Source organism: Pezoporus wallicus, unplaced genomic scaffold, assembly GCF_028554395.1.
Source record: "Pezoporus wallicus isolate ANWC-B61680 ecotype Strahan unplaced genomic scaffold, APGP_CSIRO_Pwel_v1 contig_9123, whole genome shotgun sequence".
Classification (NCBI taxonomy): domain Eukaryota; kingdom Metazoa; phylum Chordata; class Aves; order Psittaciformes; family Psittacidae; genus Pezoporus; species Pezoporus wallicus.
Genome location: NW_026641571.1, coordinates 645,936 through 666,385, shown reverse-complemented (window position 1 = coordinate 666,385; position 20,450 = coordinate 645,936). Strand labels below are relative to the sequence as shown.

The 20,450-nt window shown below is 64.9% G+C and overlaps 4 protein-coding genes across 6 annotated transcripts in view; 2 read left to right on the top strand and 2 right to left on the bottom strand.

Moving 5' to 3' along the window:
* Positions 1-14,175, top strand: part of SHISA4 (shisa family member 4) — a 69,476-nt gene extending 55,301 nt beyond the window's left edge. Inside the window, exons 2-6 of one of the 2 annotated variants that reach the window (XM_057424480.1) lie at positions 10,999-11,077; positions 11,807-11,978; positions 13,269-13,402; positions 13,791-13,973; positions 14,077-14,175. In XM_057424480.1, coding sequence (XP_057280463.1) covers positions 11,005-11,077; positions 11,807-11,978; positions 13,269-13,402; positions 13,791-13,973; positions 14,077-14,123 — 609 coding nt within the window. In that variant the 5' untranslated portion in view covers positions 10,999-11,004 and the 3' untranslated portion in view covers positions 14,124-14,175. Of the gene's footprint in view, positions 1-10,959; positions 11,078-11,806; positions 11,979-13,268; positions 13,403-13,790; positions 13,974-14,076 lie in introns of those variants that run through there. The other variant, XM_057424481.1, reaches the window with a different exon arrangement.
* The window catches only part of TMEM167B (transmembrane protein 167B), a 151,022-nt gene that overhangs the window by 3,182 nt on the left and 127,390 nt on the right, over positions 1-20,450 (bottom strand). The gene's annotated exons all lie outside the window — the stretch shown is intronic.
* Positions 1,127-9,134, top strand: INAVA (innate immunity activator). Of its 2 annotated transcripts, XM_057424459.1 has the most exons (9): positions 1,127-1,178; positions 1,689-1,748; positions 2,536-2,639; positions 2,716-2,835; positions 4,062-4,266; positions 5,407-5,460; positions 5,541-5,910; positions 7,820-8,375; positions 9,004-9,134. In XM_057424459.1, exons 2-9 carry the CDS (start codon positions 1,703-1,705, stop codon positions 9,097-9,099), a joined length of 1,551 nt encoding a protein of 516 aa, XP_057280442.1. In that variant the 5' UTR covers positions 1,127-1,178; positions 1,689-1,702; the 3' UTR covers positions 9,100-9,134. The 2 variants fall into 2 exon arrangements, with proteins under 2 accessions (XP_057280442.1, XP_057280441.1); XM_057424458.1 differs by lacking the exon at positions 1,127-1,178 and having other exon boundaries at positions 1,631-1,748.
* On the bottom strand, positions 15,249-18,190 carry LOC130607422 (myb-related transcription factor, partner of profilin-like). The gene is made up of 2 exons (XM_057424493.1): positions 17,700-18,190; positions 15,249-15,771 (listed from the first exon to the last, which is right to left on the bottom strand). The coding sequence occupies exons 1-2, from the start codon at positions 18,145-18,147 to the stop codon at positions 15,260-15,262; spliced, it is 960 nt and encodes a 319-aa protein (XP_057280476.1). The 5' UTR covers positions 18,148-18,190; the 3' UTR covers positions 15,249-15,259.

Below are 20,450 nucleotides of genomic sequence, written 5' to 3'. Positions count from 1 at the left end.
ATCCATCCATCCATCCATCCATCCATCCATGCATCCATCCATCCATCCATCCATCCATCATCCATCCATCCATGCATCCATCCATCCATCCATCCATCCATCCATCCATCCATCCATCCATCCGTGTATCCATCCATCCATCCGTGTATCCATGTATCCATCCATCCATGTATCCATCCATCCATGCATCCATCATCCATCCATCCGTGTATCCATCCATCCATCCATGTATCCATGTATCCATCCATCCATGTATCCATCCATCCATCCATCCATCCATCCATCATCCATCACCCATGTATCCATGTATCCATCATCCATGATCCATCATCCATCCATCCATCCATCCATCCATCCATCCATCCATCCATCCATCCATCATCCATGTATCCACCCATTCGTGTATCCATCCATCATCCATCCATCATCCATCTATCATCCATCCATCCGTGTATCCATGCATCCATCCATCCACCTGCTTCAGCTCCAGCCACTCCTCATTGCCCTACGGCTCTTGAGGGTGGCTGATGGAGCTCACACCATGGGGACTGTTGGGAGATGCCAAGAGTCATGGAATGCCAGCCTGATTTGGGTTGGAAGAGACCTCAAAGCTCCTCCAGCTCCAACCCCTGCCACGGGCAGGGACCCCTTCCATAGAGCAGCTTGCTCCAAGCCCCTGTGTCCAACCTGGCCTTGAGCACTGCCAGGGATGGGGCAGCCACAGCTTCTCTGGGCACCCTGTGCCAGCGCCTCAGCACCCTCACAGGGAAGAGCTTCTGCCTAAGAGCTCATCTCAGTCTCCCCTCTGGCAGGTTAAAGCCATTCCCCTTGGCCTGTCCCTACATCCCTTGTCCCAAGCCCCTCTCCAGCTTTCCTGCAGCCCCTTCAGGCACTGGAGCTGCTCTCAGGTCTCCCCTTCAGGACCCTTCTCTTCTCCAGGCTGCCCCAGCCCAGCTCTCTCAGCCTGGCTCCCGAGCAGAGCTGCTCCAGCCCGTACAGGACCGGTTGCTTTGAGGCGCTGCTGGAGCCGGGGCAGCTCCGCCGCTGGTGCCCGGTTGCGGGGCGGCGCGGGGCGAGGCTGCGGAAGGTGTTGCTCACCCGCTCCTCCCCTCCCTGCGCCTCAAGCCCAAACACGTCCCGGTGGCCCGGGCGCAGCAGAGCCGGCGGCGAGCGCCCAGGTAAGGACCCCCCCATCCTCACGCACCGGGACCCCCGTCCAGCCCCGTCCAGGAAACTGAGGCCCCGCTGGAAAGGTGGTGGTGGTGGGAACCCAGTGCTGAGCACCCCAAAACCCCGCTCCCACCATTCCCCCCCCTGTTCCCAAGGGAATGGGGTGTCGGGGTGCCGGGGGGGAGCCGCTTTCCCACGCCGGCAGCTTCCCCCCTCCATTCCCAGATGGAAAAGGACTGGAAACTGGGAGCGGAGCCCAGTGAAACCAGTTCCCCCCCCCCCGCCCCGCCGCACCCAGACCACCTTTGCCCTGGGCTGGGTGCCCCCACGCACGTGTGCGCGCACCTTTGTTTATTGTAGGACCTACAGGAAGGCGGCCGCAGCCACGGCGATGGGGAAGGAGGGGGCGATGCGGAGGGGATGGGGGGGAGCAGGAAGGGAAACGAGGGGGGGAGCACCCATGGGTGCTGCCCGCGAGGTGCCGCGGGGACAAGGTGTCTCCATGGTGTCACCCGCAGGGTCCCGGCCCGGCATGGGGGAGGCGAGTGATGCGGACAGTGGGATCCTGCTGCAGCCGGGTGAGTGCTGGGGGGGGGGTCGGGGGGGGGAAGGTTTTTGGGTGCCCCATCCCACATGCATCCTCTTACGGTGCCCCTGGGCTGAGGATGGGGCAATTGGGTGCATGGGATACAGCAAAGCTGCTTTGGGGGAGGAGAAATGGGGGTTCCCCTGGTTGGGGGGGGGGCAAGCATGGCGAGGGGTTGTCTGGTCTGGGTTTGAGTCACTGGGGATGGGTGAGTCAGGGTGAAATGTTCCCTGGGAGCTGAAGCACCCATGGGTGCTGCTGGGGGGGTTGTCAGGAATGGTTTGGTCGGCACTGGGGTTGGGGAAAACTGAAGGCTGGGGGAGCGTGGGTGAATCTCAATAGGTGTCTGCTGTCCATCATCCATCCATCACTCATCCATCATCCATCCATCCATCCATCATCCATCCATCACCCATCCATCCATCACCCATCCATCCATCACCCATCCATCCATCCATCATCCATCCATCCATACATCCACCCATCCATCCATTATCCATCCATCATCCCTCCATCCATCATCCCTCCATCCATCCATCTCTCATCCATCCATCCCTCATCCATCCATCCATCCCTCACCCATCCATCCCTCATCCCTCCATCTCTCCGTCCATCATCCATCCATTCATCCATCCATCCGTCATCCATCCATCCATCCATTCCTCCATTCATCATCCATCCGTCCGTCATCCATCCATCCATCCCTCATCCATCCATCCATCATCCATCACCTATCCATCCATCCCTCCCTCCTCCATCCCTCCCTCCTCCATGCCCAGGTCCCGGTATCCCGGGCTGGCCGCGGGCCGGGCAGCAGCGGGCGCTGGAGGCGCGGTTGGACGGGTGCGTGCAGGAGCTGCGCCGGCTCTGCCTGCGCGAGGCGGTGAGTGGGGACGGGGGAACCCTGCCCGACCCCCCCCGGGCACAGCAGCGGCTCAGGGTCCCCCCTGCTTCCCCAGGAGCTGACGGGGACGCTGCCCCGCGAGTACCCGCTGAGAGCCGGGGAGAAGCCGCCCAAGGTCCGGCGCAGGATCGGGGCTTCCTTCAAGCTGGATGAGACCCTCGTCCTGCGTGGGGCGGTGAGGGGCTGCCTGGGTGCAGTGGGGCAGGGGACATGGCCCCATCCCATCCTGGAGGTCGTCATCCATGGAATTATGGGGTGGTTTGGGTTGGAAGGGACCTTAAAGCTCCTCCAGCTCCAACCCCTGCCACGGGCAGCGACCCCTTCCACTAGAGCAGCTTGCGCCAAAGCCTGGCCTTGAACACTGACAGGGATGGGAAATAGGAATGATGAGATGGGATAGTGTGGGATGAGCTGGAAAGGTGAGGGATAGGAAGTACAGGGCAAGATGGAAGGATGGGATGGGATGGATGCGATGAATTGGGATGGGAACGATGGATTTGAATGGGATGGGAAGGATGGGGTGTGATGGGTTGTGATGGGAAGGGTGGGCTGACATGGGGTAGGTTGGGAAGGATGGGATGTGATGGGTTGTGATGGGAAGGCTGGGATGACATGGGGTAGGATGGGAAGGATGGGATGTGATGGGTTGTGATGGGAAGGCTGGGATGACATGGGGTAGGATGGGAAGGATGGGATGTGATGGGTTGTGATGGGAAGGCTGGGATGACATGGGGTAGGATGGGAAGGATGGGATGTGATGGGTTGTGATGGGAAGGCTGGGATGACATGGGGTAGGATGAGAAGGATGGGATGTGTTGGATTGTAATGGGAAGGGTGGGATGACATGGGGTAGAATGGGAAGGATGGGATGTGTTGGGATGGGAAGGATGGGGTGAGATGAGTTGGGATGGGAAGGGTGGGATGACATGGGGTAGGATGGGAAGGATGGGGTGTGATGGGATGGGTGGGCTGACATGGGGTAGGATGGGAAGGATGGGGTGTGATGGGTTGTGATGGGAAGGGTGGGCTGACATGGGGTAGGATGGGAAGGATGGGGTGTGATGGGAAGGGTGGGCTGACATGGGGTAGGATGGGAAGGATGGGATGGGAAGGATGGGGTGTGATGGGTTGCGATGGGAAGGGTGGGCTGACATGGGGTAGGATGGGAAGGATGGGGTGAGATGGGAAGGGTGGGCTGACATGGGGTAGGATGGGATGTGTTGGGATGGGGTGTGATGGGTTGCGATGGGAAGGGTGGGCTGACATGGGGTAGGATGGGAAGGATGGGGTGTGATGGGATGGGTGGGCTGACATGGGGTAGGATGGGAAGGATGGGATGTGTTGCACCAAGCCTCCCCCATGGGGGCCTTTGGGCTGGCTCCGAGCACGTCCCGTCCCCAGGACCCTCTGAGCGCGCTGGAGCGGGACCTGGCTCTGCAGCTGCAGATCGCCCGCGCCGCACGGCGCCTCTGCCGCGAGGAGAACATCGGCAGGAGGCTGCGGCGGCGCCGGCAGAGCGCGGCCGTGCTGGAGGAGCAGAAGCTGCGGGACCTGCAGAGCGTCCTCAACCAGCGGCGCCTCCTCTCTGCCCGGGCTGGTACCCAGGGTGAGCTCCTCCATGGCCCTGTCCTGGCCATGGGGTCACCCCCATATAACAGTCCTTGGGGCATGCACCCCAATTCCCCATTGCTGGATGGATATTGGATGGATGGATGATGGATGGTGGATGGATGGAGGATGGATGGATGGATGGATGGATATTGGATGGATGGATGGATGGATGGATGGATGGATGGATGGTTGGATGATGGATGGATGGATGGATGGATGGATGGATGGATGGATGGATATTGGATGGTTGGATATTGGATGGATGGATGGATGGATGGATGGATGGATGGATGGATAGATATTGGATGGTTGGATATTGGATGGATGGATGGATGGATGGATGGATGGATGGATGGATGGATGGATGGATGGATGGACAGACGGATGTCCACCCTCCTAAATGCCCCAAGAATGCCATCCCTGGGGAGTGCACCCCAATTCCCCATCCCATGATGAATGCACCCCTCCAGGGTGCATCCCAGTACATTATCCCCAGTGAATGTACCCCCCCAGAGAGCACCCCAACGTGGGGAATACAACCCAGTTCCTTATCCCTGCTGAATGCACCCCTCCGGATACCCCCCAAAATGCCACCCATGCTGCATGCACCCCAACGTGTTCTCTTATGAGTGCATCCCAACAGTTCATTACCACTGCCTGCACCCCCCATACGCCATCCCCCCATGATTTCCCCCCCTTGAATGCACCCCAAAACTTCATCCCTGCCGATTGCATCCCCCCTGAATGAACCCTAAAACTCCCTCCTTGGTCGTTGCACCCCATCGCTACCCCCAATCCACCCTCCCCGACATCCCCATCCCAGTGGCAGCCATCGGGGTGGGGTTCCCCCCTTTCCCTGCTGTGCTTTCCCCATCCCTGCACCCCAGCACCAGGACCACGGGGCTGCCGCCTCCTTCCCTCGGGGTGCCCCCGGCCCTGCCCGGCCCCGCTCCTCCTGCGCAGCCGGGCAGGCCGGGAGCTGCCCATGGGGCTCGGCAGAGCCGGCCGGGCCGGTGCCGCCACGTCCCGGAGCGTGTCGGGACACGCGGCTGTGGGAGCCGGGGAGCGGAGGAGGCCCCCGGGGGGGGGGGATGGCACCGGTACCGGCACCGCTCTCATGGCACCCATCCCGCAGAGCCCAGCACCTCCGATGACAGCTCCTTGTCCGACACCGTCCTGCTGGAGGAGGGTGAGGGGCTGTGGGGCCACGGGGGGGACGGGGGACCGAGGGGGTCCCCTCCATCCCAATGCTCCATCTCTCTCGCACAGAGGAGACCCGGACACCGGGAGCCAGCACCCCACGGGGGGACCCTGAGGAGCCCAGCGAGGAGGAGGAGGAGGAGGAGGAGGGATCGGGGTCCCCACCGGAGCCCCCCAGCCCCGACAGAGCCCATGAGAAGGCCAAAGCTCCTGGTGTCGATGCCGGGGAGGGGGGAACACGGAGCCCCCGGTGCTATCCTGGGTCCCCACCGGTCCCCAGTAGCCCTGACCCTGTGTCCTCAGCAGTGGGCAGGCCCGGGGATGTCCCTCCCTACCGCTTCGTACCCATCCGGACCCTGGTGCTGTGCCGGCAGGCGGGATCCAGTGCTCCCAGCAGCCCGGAGCCAGCGGGACGCCGGGGACAGTCCCAGTCCCTGAGGTATGGTCTGTGCGTGGGGAGGGGGCCAAGGGGCTCTGCAACGGGGGGATGGAGGATGGGATAACCCCATGGAATGATGAAGATGAAGCCATGGGGAGGATGGGGACAACGCCATGGAGAGGAGGTTGAAGATAACCCTGATAGGGAGATGGATGTAAAGCCATGGGGAGGAGGTTGGAGATAACCCTTATAGGGAGATGGATGTAAACCCATGGGGAGGAGGTTGGAGATAACCCTTATAGGGAGATGGATGTAAAGCCATGGGGAGGAGGTTGGAGATAACCCTTATAGGGAGATGGATGTAAACCCATGGGGAGGAGGTTGGAGATAACCCTTATAGGGAGATGGATGTAAACCCATGGGGAGGAGGTTGGAGATAACCCTTATAGGGAGATGGATGTAAACCCATGGGGAGGAGGTTGGAGATAACCCTTATAGGGAGATGGATGTAAACCCATGGGGAGGAGGTTGGACATAACCCTTATAGGGAGATGGATGTAAACCCATGGGGAGGAGGTTGGACATAACCCTTATAGGGAGATGGATGTAAACCCATGGGGAGGAGGTTGGAGATAACCCTTATAGGGAGATGGATGTAAACCCATGGGGAGGAGGTTGGACATAACCCTTATAGGGAGATGGATGTAAACCCATGGGGAGGAGGTTGGACATAACCCTTATAGGGAGATGGATGTAAACCCATGGGGAGGAGGTTGGAGATAACCCTTATAGGGAGATGGATGTAAACCCATGGGGAGGAGGTTGGAGATAACCCTTATAGGGAGATGGATGTAAACCCATGGGGAGGAGGTTGGAGATAACCCTTATAGGGAGATGGATGTAAACCCATGGGGAGGAGGTTGGAGATAACCCTTATAGGGAGATGGATGTAAACCCATGGGGAGGAGGTTGGAGATAACCCTTATAGGGAGATGGATGTAAACCCATGGGGAGGAGGTTGGAGATAACCCTTATAGGGAGATGGATGTAAACCCATGGGGAGGAGGTTGGAGATAATTCCAAGGGGAGGATGGAGATAAATCAGTGGGGAGGAAGATGGAGCTAACCCTATGGAGACGATGGATTCAACCCCATTGGGAGGAACTTAGAAATAATGCCAAAGGGAAGATTGCTGATCCTATAGGGAGGAGGTTGAAGACACCCTTTAGAGATGATGGAGCTAAATCCAGCAGGAGGAGAATGAGATAACAGGGGGAGGATGGAGTTAACTCCATGGGGAGGAGGTTGGAGATAACTTTATAGAGGTGATGGAGCTAGAAACAGGGAGGGGTGGGGATAACATCATAGGGATGGGGAAGAGAATGGGATAACCCCATGGGGAGGAGGCTGGAGATAACCCTAGGGAGATGACGGAGCTGCACACATAGGGAGGAGTTATTGGGGATAACCCCATGGGGAGGAGGTTGGAGATAACCCTATGGGGAGGAGAATGAAGATGACTTTATAGAGGTGATGGAGCTGGAAACAGGGAGGGATGGGGATAACATCATAGAGATGGGGAAGAGAATGCGATAACCCCATGGGGAGGAGGCTGGAGATAACTCTAGGGAGATGATGGAGCTGAACACATAGGGAAGAGTTATTGGGGATAACCCCATGGGGAGGAGGTTGGAGATAACCCTAGGGGGATGATGGAGCTGAATGCATAGGGAGTAGGTTGGGGATAACCCCATGGGGAGGAGGTTGGGGATAACCCTAGGGGGATGATGGAGCTGAACCCATAGAGAGGAGTTATTGGGGATAACCCCATGGGGAGGAGGCTGGGGATAACCCTAGGGGGATGATGGAGCTGAACCCATAGAGAGGTGTTATTGGGGATAACCCCATGGGGAGGAGGTTGGAGCCTCCCGGACGGGTCGGGTCCCCCCCCTCACTCCGCTGCCCGCAGGGTCGAGGGCTCCCGGCCGCAGGAGCCTCGGGGCCGCAGCTCCGTCCCCCGCCGGCGCCCCACGTACTACACGGTGACGGTGCCCGCATCCTGCCTGCCCCCTCCGGGCCCCGCGCACCGCTCCGGCTCCGACGACAGCATCTCGGACCTGTCCAGCGTCTCGCACGCCACATCCCCGGGCAGCAGCAGCCCCGAGGTCCCGGTCCCGCATCCCCCGGTCCCACCGCCCCTTCCCGACCCCGCTTACTTCCCGCGGGGACCCCAGCGGCTGCTGCCGCCGCTGGTGCTGTACGAGCAGGACCTGGCCCCGTTGCGCTACCAGCGCCTGGTGCCCTCGCACAGCCGCATCGTGCGCACCCCATCGCTCAAGGACTACGCGGCCCCCCGCGGGCTCTCCAAGGCCACGGTCACCGAGGAGCTCAAATCGTGGCACCAACGGGCCCGGCTGCGGGGGGCCCGGCCCCATTCCCTCGACCGGCAGGGAGCGATCCGGGGTCCCCGCGCCGGCATCGCCAGGGACGTGCCCGTGAGCCGGGGGCTGCTGCCGCGGGCTCAGGTAGGGCACGGGCACGGGGACCCCCGCGGGTGCTGCCCTGATGGAGCCGTCACCATGGGGGGGGGTCGGGCACTGGTGGGGTCCTGAGGGGGTGCATAGGGGGCCCGTTAAGGTCCTTGGGGCAGAGCCAAGGTGCTTGGGTCTTGGGAGAGTTTTGGGGACGGGACCAAGGTTCTTCAAGCTCCTTCGGGCAGGATGGGTCCCTCTGATGGCCCCTCCGGGCAAGTCCAGGGTCCCACAGGTTGGCTCTGGGGTCCCACAGGGTCCTTGGGGCAGGATCGGGGACCCCTCAGGTTCCCTGGGACAGGATCGGGCCCGAAAGGGGACCCTGGGGGAGGATTGGGGTCCTGAGGAGATCACAGGGGAGGAACTGGGGTCCCACAGGGGTCCCTCTGGTCACACCAAGGCCCCACGAGCAGGACCCAGGTTCCCATGTGGGTCCACTTGAGGTACCCCTAGCCGGGGGGGGGGGGGTGTCCCTGCTGACACTTGGGGTGCTGTCTCCCTCCCCAGCAGCACCCAGGGGTCCCACCAGGATGGGTGCATGCAGGCCCAAACCCCAGCACCCCGGGGTGCTGCCGTGGCGCAGGATGGGTGCCAGCACCCATGGGTGCCTTCTCCCACACAGGGTCCCCCCCCAGTCCCCATCCTGCGGCGCTCCCCGGATGGTGTGTCCGTGCAGGTGTACGTGCCTGAGAGCGGCGAGATCGTGACACAAGTGTGATGGGGACACCCCAACCCAGGACACCCCAACCCTGGGACACCCCAACCCAGGACACCCCAACCCAGGACACCCCAACCCAGGACACCCCAACCCAGGACACCCCAACCCGGGACACCCCAACCCAGGACACCCCAACCCTGGGACACCCCAACCCAGGACACCCCAACCCAGGACACCCCAACCCTGGGACACCCCAACCCAGGACACCCCAACCCAGGACACCCCAACCCAGGACACCCCAACCCTGGGACACCCCAACCCAGGACACCCCAACCCAGGACACCCCAACCCTGGGACACCCCGACCCGGGACACCCCAACCCTGGGACACCCCCAGCCTGGCTGGCCCAGGGACAATGGGGACGGTGACATGGGACATGGGCACCTCTGGGGTGCATGGGGCTGGGGCTGGTCCCCTACCCCCCCCCCCCCCGTTCCTTCATTGTCACCGTGCCCCCAGTGTCACCGCGGTGCTGGATTTGGGGCTCTGGTCTCTAATAAAGGTGCATGTTGGGGTGCTCTGGTGGGTCCCCAGCACTGGCCCCTGGGGGGTCCCTGTCCCTGCAGTGGCATTGACAGGGTGGGGGGGTATGGGGGGTGTGTGTGTGTGCAGGTTTGGGGTCTGGCTGTGTTCTGGGGTAGTGATGGGGTGATTCCCACGACAAGGGGGTCCCCAAGTCTGGCCGTGCCCTCCGGCACCCAGTAAGGCTTTGGCAGGCTGGGATGGGGGTAAATGGGATGACAGTGCTGGGAGGGGGGTGCGGGATGAGGGGTGCTGGGATGGGGATGTGGGGCTAGGGGATGTGAAGATGAGAGTGGGGATGGGGGTACAGGGATGGGAGTGTGGGGATGGGGATGCTGGGATGGGGGCAATGGGATGACAGTGCTGGGACAGGGGTGCGGGATGCTGAGTATGGGATGGGGATGCAGGGGTAGGGGATGCGAGGATGGGAGTGTGCAGATGGGGGTAATGGAATGCGGGGTACAGGGATGGGGGTGCAGGGACGGGGTTGCTGGGATGGGGATGCTGGGATGGGGATAATGGAATGACAGTGCTGGGAAGGGTGTGCGGGGAGGGGGTTGTGGGGATAGGGGTGCTGTGATGGGGGTGCTGTGATGGGGGTGCTGTGATGGGGGTGCTGTGATGGGGGTGCAGTGATGGGGGTGCTGTGATGGGGGGTGCTGTGATGGGGGTGCTGTGATGGGGGTGCTGTGATGGGGGGTGCTGTGATGGGGGTGCTGTGATGGGGGTGCTGTGATGGGGGTGCTGTGATGGGGGTGCTGTGATGGGGGTGCTGTGATGGGGGTGCTGTGATGGGGGTGCTGTGATGGGGGTGCTGTGGGGGTGCTGTGATGGGGGTGCTGTGATGGGGGTGCTGTGATGGGGGTGCTGTGATGGGGGTGCTGTGATGGGGGTGCTGTGATGGGGGTGCTGTGATGGGGGTGCTGTGATGGGGGTGCTGGATGGGGGTGCTGTGATGGGGGTGCTGTGATGGGGGTGCTGTGATGGGGGGTGCTGTGATGGGGGTGCTGTGATGGGGGTGCTGTGATGGGGGTGCTGTGATGGGGGGTGCTGTGATGGGGGTGCTGTGATGGGGGGTGCTGTGATGGGGGTGCTGTGATGGGGGCTGCAGGCATGGGGGGTGCTGTGATGGGGGTGCTGTGATGGGGGTGCTGTGATGGGGGTGCTGTGATGGGGGTGCTGCAGGCATGGGGCTGCTCGGCCGTGCCCGTGGGTCTCGTTTCTCCCCTCCACGGCGGGGGCCGGTGCCGGTGGCTGCTGCGGGAGGCGCTGCCGCGGGGGGGCACCGGGCAGCGACCGAGCTCGGGGCTGCGGCGTCACTGCGGGCCTGCGCGGCCCCGGCTCCCCCCGCCCCGCGGGCAGCGCCGAGCGGCGGCCCCCGGGATGGGTCCCGGTGGCCCCGGCACCGCGTGGCCCCTGGCCGGGACCGTGCTCGTGGCCGTGGCCGCCTCGCTGGGTAAGAGAGCACCGGGGGACGGGACCCGGTGTCACCGGCTCTGAGCGGGGTTCGCATGCGGGGGGGGGGGGGCCCGCACCAACGCGCGATGTCCCCCGCGCCCCTCGGGGTGTCCCCGGGAGCACGGGGCCGGGATCCGCAGTGACCCCCGGGGGGATCCGGGTCCTCCCGGGCCGTGCCTCAGTTTCCCCACCGTGGTCCCGTTGTGCGTTCGGTGAAGGCCGGAGGAGGCCGCCCAGGAGCCGCGTGGGGCCGGGGGTAGGGGGGGAGCGAGCGCGATCCCGAGGGGCTCAGCCCCAGCCCCGTGGTTTCCTGAGCGCTTCCCGGCGCCTCCGGGCCTCGTCCCGGGGCTATTTCTGGGAGCGCAGATGGCTGCGGCCACAAATAGAGCTGGAGCTGGGGGGGGCTGGCAGCGGGGTCCGCAAGGGAGCGGGGCAAGATGGAGCAGGCTATGGGGGGAACAGGGGCAAGGTAGGGGGGGAGATGGGGCGGGCTGCAGGGGGGTAACTAGGACCAACGGGGCAGGATGGAGAAGGGAACACGGGAAGATGTGGGCCTGGATGGGGCAGGATCCAGGAGGATGTGGGGTGGGATGGAGCGGCTTAGGGGGGTTACATAGCAGCAGGATATGTGTGGCCATGGGGATGGATGGAGCAGGCTATGGGCGTCCCTGGGGTGGCTGTGGCCGGGCTGGGGGTGCCGGGGCCCCGGTGACGGTGCTGTGCTCAGCGGTGGCGGATGAGGACTGCCTGTGGTACTTGGACAAGAACGGGTCCTGGCACCCCGGCTTCGAGTGCCAGTTCCTGAGCTTCTGCTGCGGGTCCTGCCACCAGCGGTTCTGCTGCCGAGACCCCCTGCGCCTCATCACCGAGCGGCAGCAGCGCCACTGCCTTGCCTTCAGGTGCCAGCCGGCTTCAGGGATGGGTGCTGGGCTTCAGGGATGGGTGCTGGGCTTCAGGGATGGGTGCTGGGCTTCAGCAATGGGTGCTGGGCTTCAGGGATGGGTGCTGGGCTTCAGGGATGGGTGCTGGGCTTCAGCAATGGGTGCTGGGCTTCAGGGATGGGTGCTGGGCTCCAACGATGGGTGCTGGGCTCCAACAATGGGTGCTGGGCTTCAGCGATGGGTGCTGGGCTTCAGCAATGGGTGCTGGGCTCCAACAATGGGTGCTGGGCTTCAGGGATGGGTGCTGGGCTCCAGCGATGGGTGCTGGGCTTCAGCAATGGGTGCTGGGCTCCAACAATGGGTGCTGGGCTTCAGGGATGGGTGCTGGGCTCCAACAATGGGTGCTGGGCTTCAGCGATGGGTGCTGGGCTTCAGCGATGGGTGCTGGGCTTTAGGGATGGGTCCTGGGCTTCAGCGATGGGTGCTGGGCTTCAGCGATGGGTGCTGGGCTTTAGGGATGGGTCCTGGGCTTCAGCGATGGGTGCTGGGCTCCAGCGATGGGTGCTGGGCTTCAACAATGGGTGCTGGGTGCTTGCCTTTGGGTTCCAGGAGCTGGTGCATTGGATGCTGGCATGCTGGGCACTGGGCAGTGATACTGGGTGCTGGGCACTGCTACTGGGTGCTGGGCACTAGTGCTGAGCACTGACACTGGGTGCTGGGCATTGGGCACTGGAGTGTGGGTGCTGGGCACTGACCCTAGGTGCTGGTCACTGGGTGCTGAGCACTGACACTGGGCGCTGGGCACTGACACTGGGCACTGACACTGGGTGCTGGGCACTGACACCGGGTGCTGGGCACTGGCATTGGGCGCTGGGCACTGGCATTGGGTGCTGGGCACTGGGCGCTGGGCACTGGCATTGGGCGCTGGGCACTGGCACTGGGTGCTGGGCACTGGGCGCTGGGCACTGGCATTGGGCGCTGGGCACTGGCACTGGGTGCTGGGCACTGACTCTGGGTGCTGGTCACTGACACTGGTCACTGGTGCTGGGCACTGGCGCTGGGTGCTGGTCACTGACTGGTCACTGACACCGGTCACTGGCGCTGGTCACTGGTCCCACTCTGGCCGTCCCTGTCCCTCCATCCCCGGGTGCTCCAAGGACGGAGCAGGACCCTGCACTGGTCCCAGTTGCTGCGGGCACCGCTGTGACCGGGGGGGGGGCACCCTGTGTGTGTGGGAGGGCACCCTGGGTGCCGGGGGGTCCCGCTCCGGGTGCCCGCTCCCAGCGCCTCTCCCCCCGCTCCCCGCAGCCCCAAGACGATCGCGGGCATCGCCTCGGCCGTGGTTCTGTTCATCGCGATAGTCACGACCATCGTGTGCTGCTTCCTCTGCTCCTGCTGCTACCTGCACCAGAGGCGGCAGCGGCTGCGCACCCCGCTGCAGGGTGCGGGACAGGGGGGCAAGGGGGGTGCGGGGTAATGGGATGGGGGTGATGGGATGGGGGGAATACTGTAGGTGCGAGGTGAGGGGGTTGCGGGGGTGGAATGGGGGTGCAGGGGAGAGCAGGGGGATGCAGGAGGTGGGATGCGGGGTGCAGGGGGTGGGATGCGGGGTGCAGGGGGGAGCAGAGGGATGCAGGGGGTGGGATGCGGGGTGCAGGGGGGGAGCAGAGGGATGCAGGGGGTGGGATGCGGGATGCAGGGGGTGGGATGCGGGGTGCAGGGGGGAGCAGGGGGATGCAGGGGGTGGGATATGGGCGCTGTGGGGCCACATCCCTGCCCCCATCCCGGGATGTTGCAGCCCCCCCCCCCCCCGCCCCATGTCTCCCGCAGGCCCAGAGATCCCGCTGTCCAGCTACCCCCCCCCAGTGGCCCCAGCACCGTTCCCTATGGACCCCAAAGCCGGCCCCGCGCCCCCCCCGCCCGGCTTCACCCCCATGCCCGTGTACCCGCCGACCGGCCCTGCTGCCCAGTACCCGCTGTACCCCTCTGGACCCCCCATCTACAACCCCACAGGTGAGCACCGGGGACACCCCTTTATAACCCCCTGCACCCCCCTATTCCCCACGGGGTCCCGGTGGCCTCCGGGGGGTGACACCCATCCTGCTCCCCCCCACAGCGCCTCCGCCCTATGTGCCAGCACAGCCCAGCTACCCCGGAGCCTGAGCACCCATGGGCACCCCAGCACCCTCCTGCAGCAGGGTTGGGGGGCCTCGGGAGGGTGCCGGGCCATGGCTGCATGAGGCCCATCGTGGTGGTGACCCGGAGCCGGCAGCACAGGGCAGCTCTTGTCCCGCACACTGGGTCCTTTGTGGGTGCCCCCACCCGGCCCTGGGTGCCAACAGCTCCGGGCACCCATGGTAGGGGGGGGTGCCCGGGGGCCCCCCGAGGGCCGTGCGCTGCTGCACCCTGCGCGCCCGGATGCGGCCCTGGGGTTGGAATTAAACCACTTCTTGTGCCCCACAGCCTGGTGTCGCCTCCATGGGTCCGTAGTGGGGAGGGGGGCAGAGCCCCACAGCCCAACCCGGGGAGCTCTAACATGGGGATAGCGACTTTCTCCCCATCCCCTTCTGCTCCTGGAGCTCCTCCATCCCCACATTGCATTGGGATGGGCAATTCCCACCAAAGTGGCCGCTGGGATGAGACAGGCTGGGAATGCTGCTGCCCCCCCCCAGCCCCATAGCTCTTCCCTGTGAGGGTGCTGAGGCGCTGGCACAGGGTGCCCAGAGAAGCTGTGGCTGCCCCATCCCTGGCAGTGTTCAAGGCCAGGTTGGACACAGGGGCTTGGAGCAAGCTGCTCTATGGAAGGGATCCCTGCCTGTGGCAGGGGTTGGAGCTGGAGGAGCTTTAAGGTCCCTTCCAACCCAAACCAGGCTGGGGTTCCATTGGGTCAGGAAGCAGCAGATCGAACCCCGGGATGGGGCTGTGGGTGTGGGGATGATTCCTCCATCTCCCCTGGTCCTGGGACCCACCTCTGGGGGGTGTGTGTGTGTGGGTGCGATTCACCCCCTCCTACACCATCACTGTGAGCTGAGGAAGGGGGGTGTGTGTGTGTGTGTGTGGGGGTGTCCATCCACCCCCTCCATTCACCCCCACCAAACCCAATCCCTCAAGCGCCGCCCATCTCCATCGCTCCCCGGGACCCCCTCAAGCGAGCCCGGGGGGCACCTCGGGATTTATTGAAAGGCTGGGAAAGCCCCATAAAAATAAAGCCTCGAAGCAACAAGAGGAGGGGAAGGGGGAGTCCGGACCCCACAGCCAGCTGGGGGGGGGGGGGGGTGTGAAGGGGGGGAGGATGGGAATCAGCCCTGGGGTCCCTGCTCCCGGAGGTAGAGATCCCGGATCTCGGCCAGGCTGCGGCTGAGCGCGCCCAGCGCCTGGGCCATGGCTCGCATCAGGGCCGTGGTTTCCCGGCAGCTCTCGGCGAACTCCCTGCGGAAAGCGCGCACCTCCTGCACCAACCGCTCCTGCGCCTGCACCGCCCGCGCATCGCCCGCGCAAGGCTGCGCGCAGCCGGGGGTCCCGTCCGGCGGCAGCCCCGCGGTGGCGGCGCCGGGGCCGGCTCCGCACTCCGGGAGCGGCTCCGTCTCTTGCTGGAAGAGGACCCCCGGGAAAGCGGAGCCCAGCGGCTCCTGCGGCCCCCCCAGCTCCCCCAGGCACAGTTCGGGAGCCGCGGGCCGCGGGGGGGTCCGGTTCCAGCCCTCGCTCTGCTCCGTGCCCACCCCAGGGCCGGGAGCGCCGTCGGGAGCCGGGCTCTGGAAGGGCTCAGGCTTCACCTCCACCGGCTCCTCCTTCACCGCCTCCTCCTTGAGGCCTGCGGGATGGACGCGGGGCAGCTGGTGGGACCCCCCGGCCCCCTTCCTGCCTCTGCTTCCGCCCCCCTTCCCCCCGTGTCCCGCATCCCCTCTCCTGCGCGCGGTCCTGGTCACCCACACACACATCTCCCCACAGCTCCGCATCCTTCCCGGTGGTCCAGCCCCATCCCAGGTACCTTGTCCCTCTCCTGGTCCCGGGACTCCCATATCCCTGTCCTGAATGTGGTGCCCTGTGTCCCTGCATGCTCCCAGTACCCCCTTGTCCCTGTCTTGGTCCCCACACATCCCTTCCTAATCCCAGTAATCCCATGTCGCTGTCCTGTTCTCCCACATCTCAGGTCCCTTGTCCCTGTCCAAATCGCAGTAACCCCATGTCCTTGTCCTCTTCCCAGACCCCTCTTACACCTGTCCAAGTCCTGGTACCCCCTGACCCCTGTCCTTCTCCTAATCCTAGCCACCCACACCCCTGTCCTCTCCCAGTATCCTCCTGTTCTGCTCCCAGTGCTGCGGTCCCTTGTCCCCATCCTGGTCCATGTCCCCCCCTGCCCCTATCCCAGCCCTGGTATCCCCATCCCTGTCCTGGTCCCAGGCCCTTCCTGCTGTCACCCTGTTCTCAGTCCCCTGCCCTGGCCCAGGTCCCCCCATGTCCCTGGCCCTGTCTCCGTGCACCTGGCCCTGTCCTGGTTTCAGGGGCCCCATGTCCTTGGCTGGATCCTGGCATCCTCCTGTCCTGGTCTCAGTCCTCCTGTTGCTCTCCCTATGTCCTATGTCCCTGTCCCAGTCCTCCCATGCCCCTGTCACCCCTGTCCCTACTATGATCCCCTCGCATCCCTCTTCCCCTCCGCATCCCTATCCCAGTCCTCCATGTCCCTGTCCCCTCCATGTCCTGATCCTCCCTGTCCTTGCCCCGGTCCCTCCATCCACCTGCCCTGGTCCCAGCATCCTGGTCCCAGTCCCCGCACATCCCTGCCCTGGGCCCCCATGTCCTGGTCCCAGCGCACCTGAGGTGCTCCTGATCCCCCTGCATCCTGGTCCATGCCCCTCCATGCCCTGGTCCTGATCTTCTCCTGCATTCCTGTCTCTCCATGCTCCTGTCCTGGTCCAGTCCCCCATGTCCCTCTCCTGTATCCGTGTCCTGGTCCCCCCACATCCTGGTCTTTGTCCCCCATGTCCCTGTCCCTGCACTGACCTGCCCTAGTGCCCCCGTGTCCCTGTCTCAGTCCCCTGTATCCATGTCCTGGTCTCCCACATCGTGGTCCCAGTGTCCCTGTCCTGGTCCCGATCTCCTGTGCCCTATCCCAACCTCTCCTCCCACCTAACGCCCCCGTATCCCTGTCCTGGTCCCCCCACGAACTTATCCCGATCCCTGTGTCCCTGCTGCTGTCCCTCCCTGTGCCCATCCTGCTCCCAGCGCCCGTGTCCTGCCTCCATGCCTCAGTCCCCCCACATCCCTGTCCCTGTCTCTCCCATCCCTGTCCCAATCCTGCTCCCCTGCATCCATGCTCCAGCCCCCCACACCCCTCTCTTGGTCCCCCCCATCCCTGTCCCTGTTCCTCCCATCCCTGTCCCTGTCCCAATCCTGCTCCCCTGCATCCATGCTCCAGCCCCCCACATCCCTCTCTTGGTCCCCCCCATCCCTGTCCCTGTTCCTCCCATCCCTGTCCCTGTGCCAATCCTGCTCCCCTGCATCCATGCTCCAGCCCCCCACACCCCTCTCTTGGTCCCCCCCATCCCTGTCCCTGTTCCTCCCATCCCTGTCCCTGTCCCTGTCCCAATCCTGCTCCCCTGCACCCATGCTCCAGCCCCCCACACCCCTCTCTTGGTCCCTCCCATCCCTGTCCCTGTCCCAATCCTGCTCCCCTGCACCCATGCTCCAGCCCCCTCATCCCCCTCTTGCTGCCCCGTGCCCCGGTCCCCCCGCACCCACCGTGCGGTACCACCTCTGCGCTCAGGACCGGCGCCTCGATGCCGGTGCCTCCTCTCTGTCCCCAAGCGGACGCGGGGCCGGGGCCGAGTTCCGGGGGCCCTGGCCCAGACCCGGTGCCGGTGCCAGGCCTGGGGGGGGCCCTGGGGGCCGGTCCCTGCCGCTCCTGCCGGTGCCGGGTGATCTTGTCATTGGCGCGGCGGCGCAGCCCTCGCCAGCGGTTCTTGACCTCGCCGATGTCGCGCTGGTTGCGGCCGGCGGCGTTGATCTTGTTCGTGATGCGCCACCAGATCTTCTGCTTCTCGTAGGCGTTCACGGTGCTGGCGGCGGCGCCGAACAGGAGCTGCTCGTACTTGAGCACCTCGCTCATGAGGATGTCGATCTCCTGCAGCGTGAAGTTCGGCTTCCGCTTCAGCAGCCCCCGCCGCGCCCCGCCGCCGCCCGCCGCCATGCTCGCCGCCGCCTCCTCCTCCTCCTCCTCCTCTTCATGGCGCCGCCCCGACGCCCATCGCCCCTCCAAGCCTTTTGTCCTGCGCCGTCCCCGCCGGACCGAGCCCCACCGAGAGGAGCGGGGCCGGGGAGGAGCGGGGCCGGTGCCTGCGGGCCCCCTGCCGGCCCCGCGCTCCGGTACGGTTCCTATAGCGCCCCCTCCTGGCCCCGCCGCACACACACGGGGCTCCGGTACGGTTCCTATAGCGCCCCATACCGGCCCCGCCGCGCACACACGGGGCTCCGGTACGGCTCCTATAGCGCCCCATACCGGCCCCGCCGCACACACACGGGGCTCCGGTACGGTTCCTATAGCGCCCCATACCGGCCCCGCCGCACACACACGGGGCTCCGGTACGGTTCCTATAGCGCCCCCTTCTGGCCCCGCCGCGGACACGCGCTCCGGTACGGCTCCTATAGCGCCCCATACCGGCCCCGCCGCACACACATGGGGCTCCGGTACGGTTCCTATAGCGCCCCATACCGGCCCCGCCGCATACACACACGGGGCTCCGGTACGGTTCCTATAGCGCCCCATACCGGCCCCGCCATACACACACGGGGCTCCGGTACGGTTCCTATAGCGCCCCATACCGGCCCCGCCGCGGACACGCGCTCCGGTACGGTTCCTATAGCGCCCCATACCGGCCCCGCCGCACACACACGGGGCTCCGGTACGGTTCCTATAGCGCCCCATACCGGCCCCGCCGCACACACACGGGGCTCCGGTACGGTTCCTATAGCGCCCCATACCGGCCCCGCCGCGGACACACGGGGCTCCGGTACGGTTCCTATAGCGCCCCATACCGGCCCCGCCGCACACACACGGGGCTCCGGTACGGTTCCTATAGCGCCCCATACCGGCCCCCCCAGACACACACGGGGCTCCGGTACGGTTCCTATAGCGCCCCCTCCTGGCCCCGCCGCACACACACGGGGCTCCGGTACGGTTCCTATAGCGCCCCATACCGGCCCCGCCGCACACACACGGGGCTCCGGTACGGTTCCTATAGCGCCCCATACCGGCCCCGCCGCACACACACGGGGCTCCGGTACGGTTCCTATAGCGCCCCCTCCTGGCCCCGCCGCGCACACACGGGGCTCCGGTACGGTTCCTATAGCGCCCCCTCCTGGCCCCGCCGCACACACACGGGGCTCCGGTACGGTTCCTATAGCGCCCCATACCGGCCCCGCCGCGGACACGCGCTCCGGTACACACACCGGCCCCGCCGCACACACACGGGGCTCCGGTACGGTTCCTATAGCGCCCCATACCGGCCCCGCCGCACACACACGGGGCTCCGGTACGGTTCCTATAGCGCCCCATACCGGCCCCGCCGCACACACATGGGGCTCCGGTACGGTTCCTATAGCGCCCCATACCGGCCCCCCCATACACACACGGGGCTCCGGTACGGTTCCTATAGCGCCCCATACCGGCTCCGCCCCGCACACATTCGGCTCCGGTTCGCCCCCCATAGCGCCCCATACCGGACTCCGGCGACCCCCTCCCTCCCCGGTACCCGGTTTGGGGGTGCCCTCGAGTTGGGGGTCACCTGCGGGGAGGGGGGGGGCGAAGAGAAGTGGGGGGACCCCCCTCCTCCATGCACCCCGAATCCAACCGGGGGTGACCCCAGGGTGGTCCCCAGGACCCGGTTGAGGGTGACCGGGTTTTGGGGTGCTCACATGGCTCCAGGGTACCCTGTTATGGGTGACCCCAGGTCCATGTGGCTCCAGGGTACCCCACTTTGGGTGACCCGGGTTTTGGGGTGCCCACACGGCTCCAGGGCACCCCGTTATGGGTGACCCCATATCCATGTGGCTCCAGGGCACCCCGTTATGGGTGACCCCAGGTTCGGGTGCTCTGGGGTGCCCCGCTGGCGCTGTGGGTGCTGGGGTGGGGGTAGCGTTGGGTGAGCTTTATTGCTGGTGCCGTGGTACAGAGCGCAGCGAAGCTTCACACCGGGACCCCAAAACCCCATTGCCCCCCCCCCCCAAGCTGGAGCTGCCCATCCTCGGGGGGTGCTTTGGGGACCGGCAGCGTCCTGTGGGGCAGGTGTGGTGTGGAGAAGGTCCTGGAATCATGGAATGGTTTGGGATGGAAGGGACCATCAAGATCCAACCCCGGGGCAGGGCCACGTCCCACTCCAAGCCCCTGTGTCCAACCTGGCCTTGAGCACTGCCAGCGATGGGGCAGCCACGGCTCCTCCGCTCAACCCATTCCAGCATCCCAAAACCCTCATGGTGGAGAACTGCTCCCTTCAT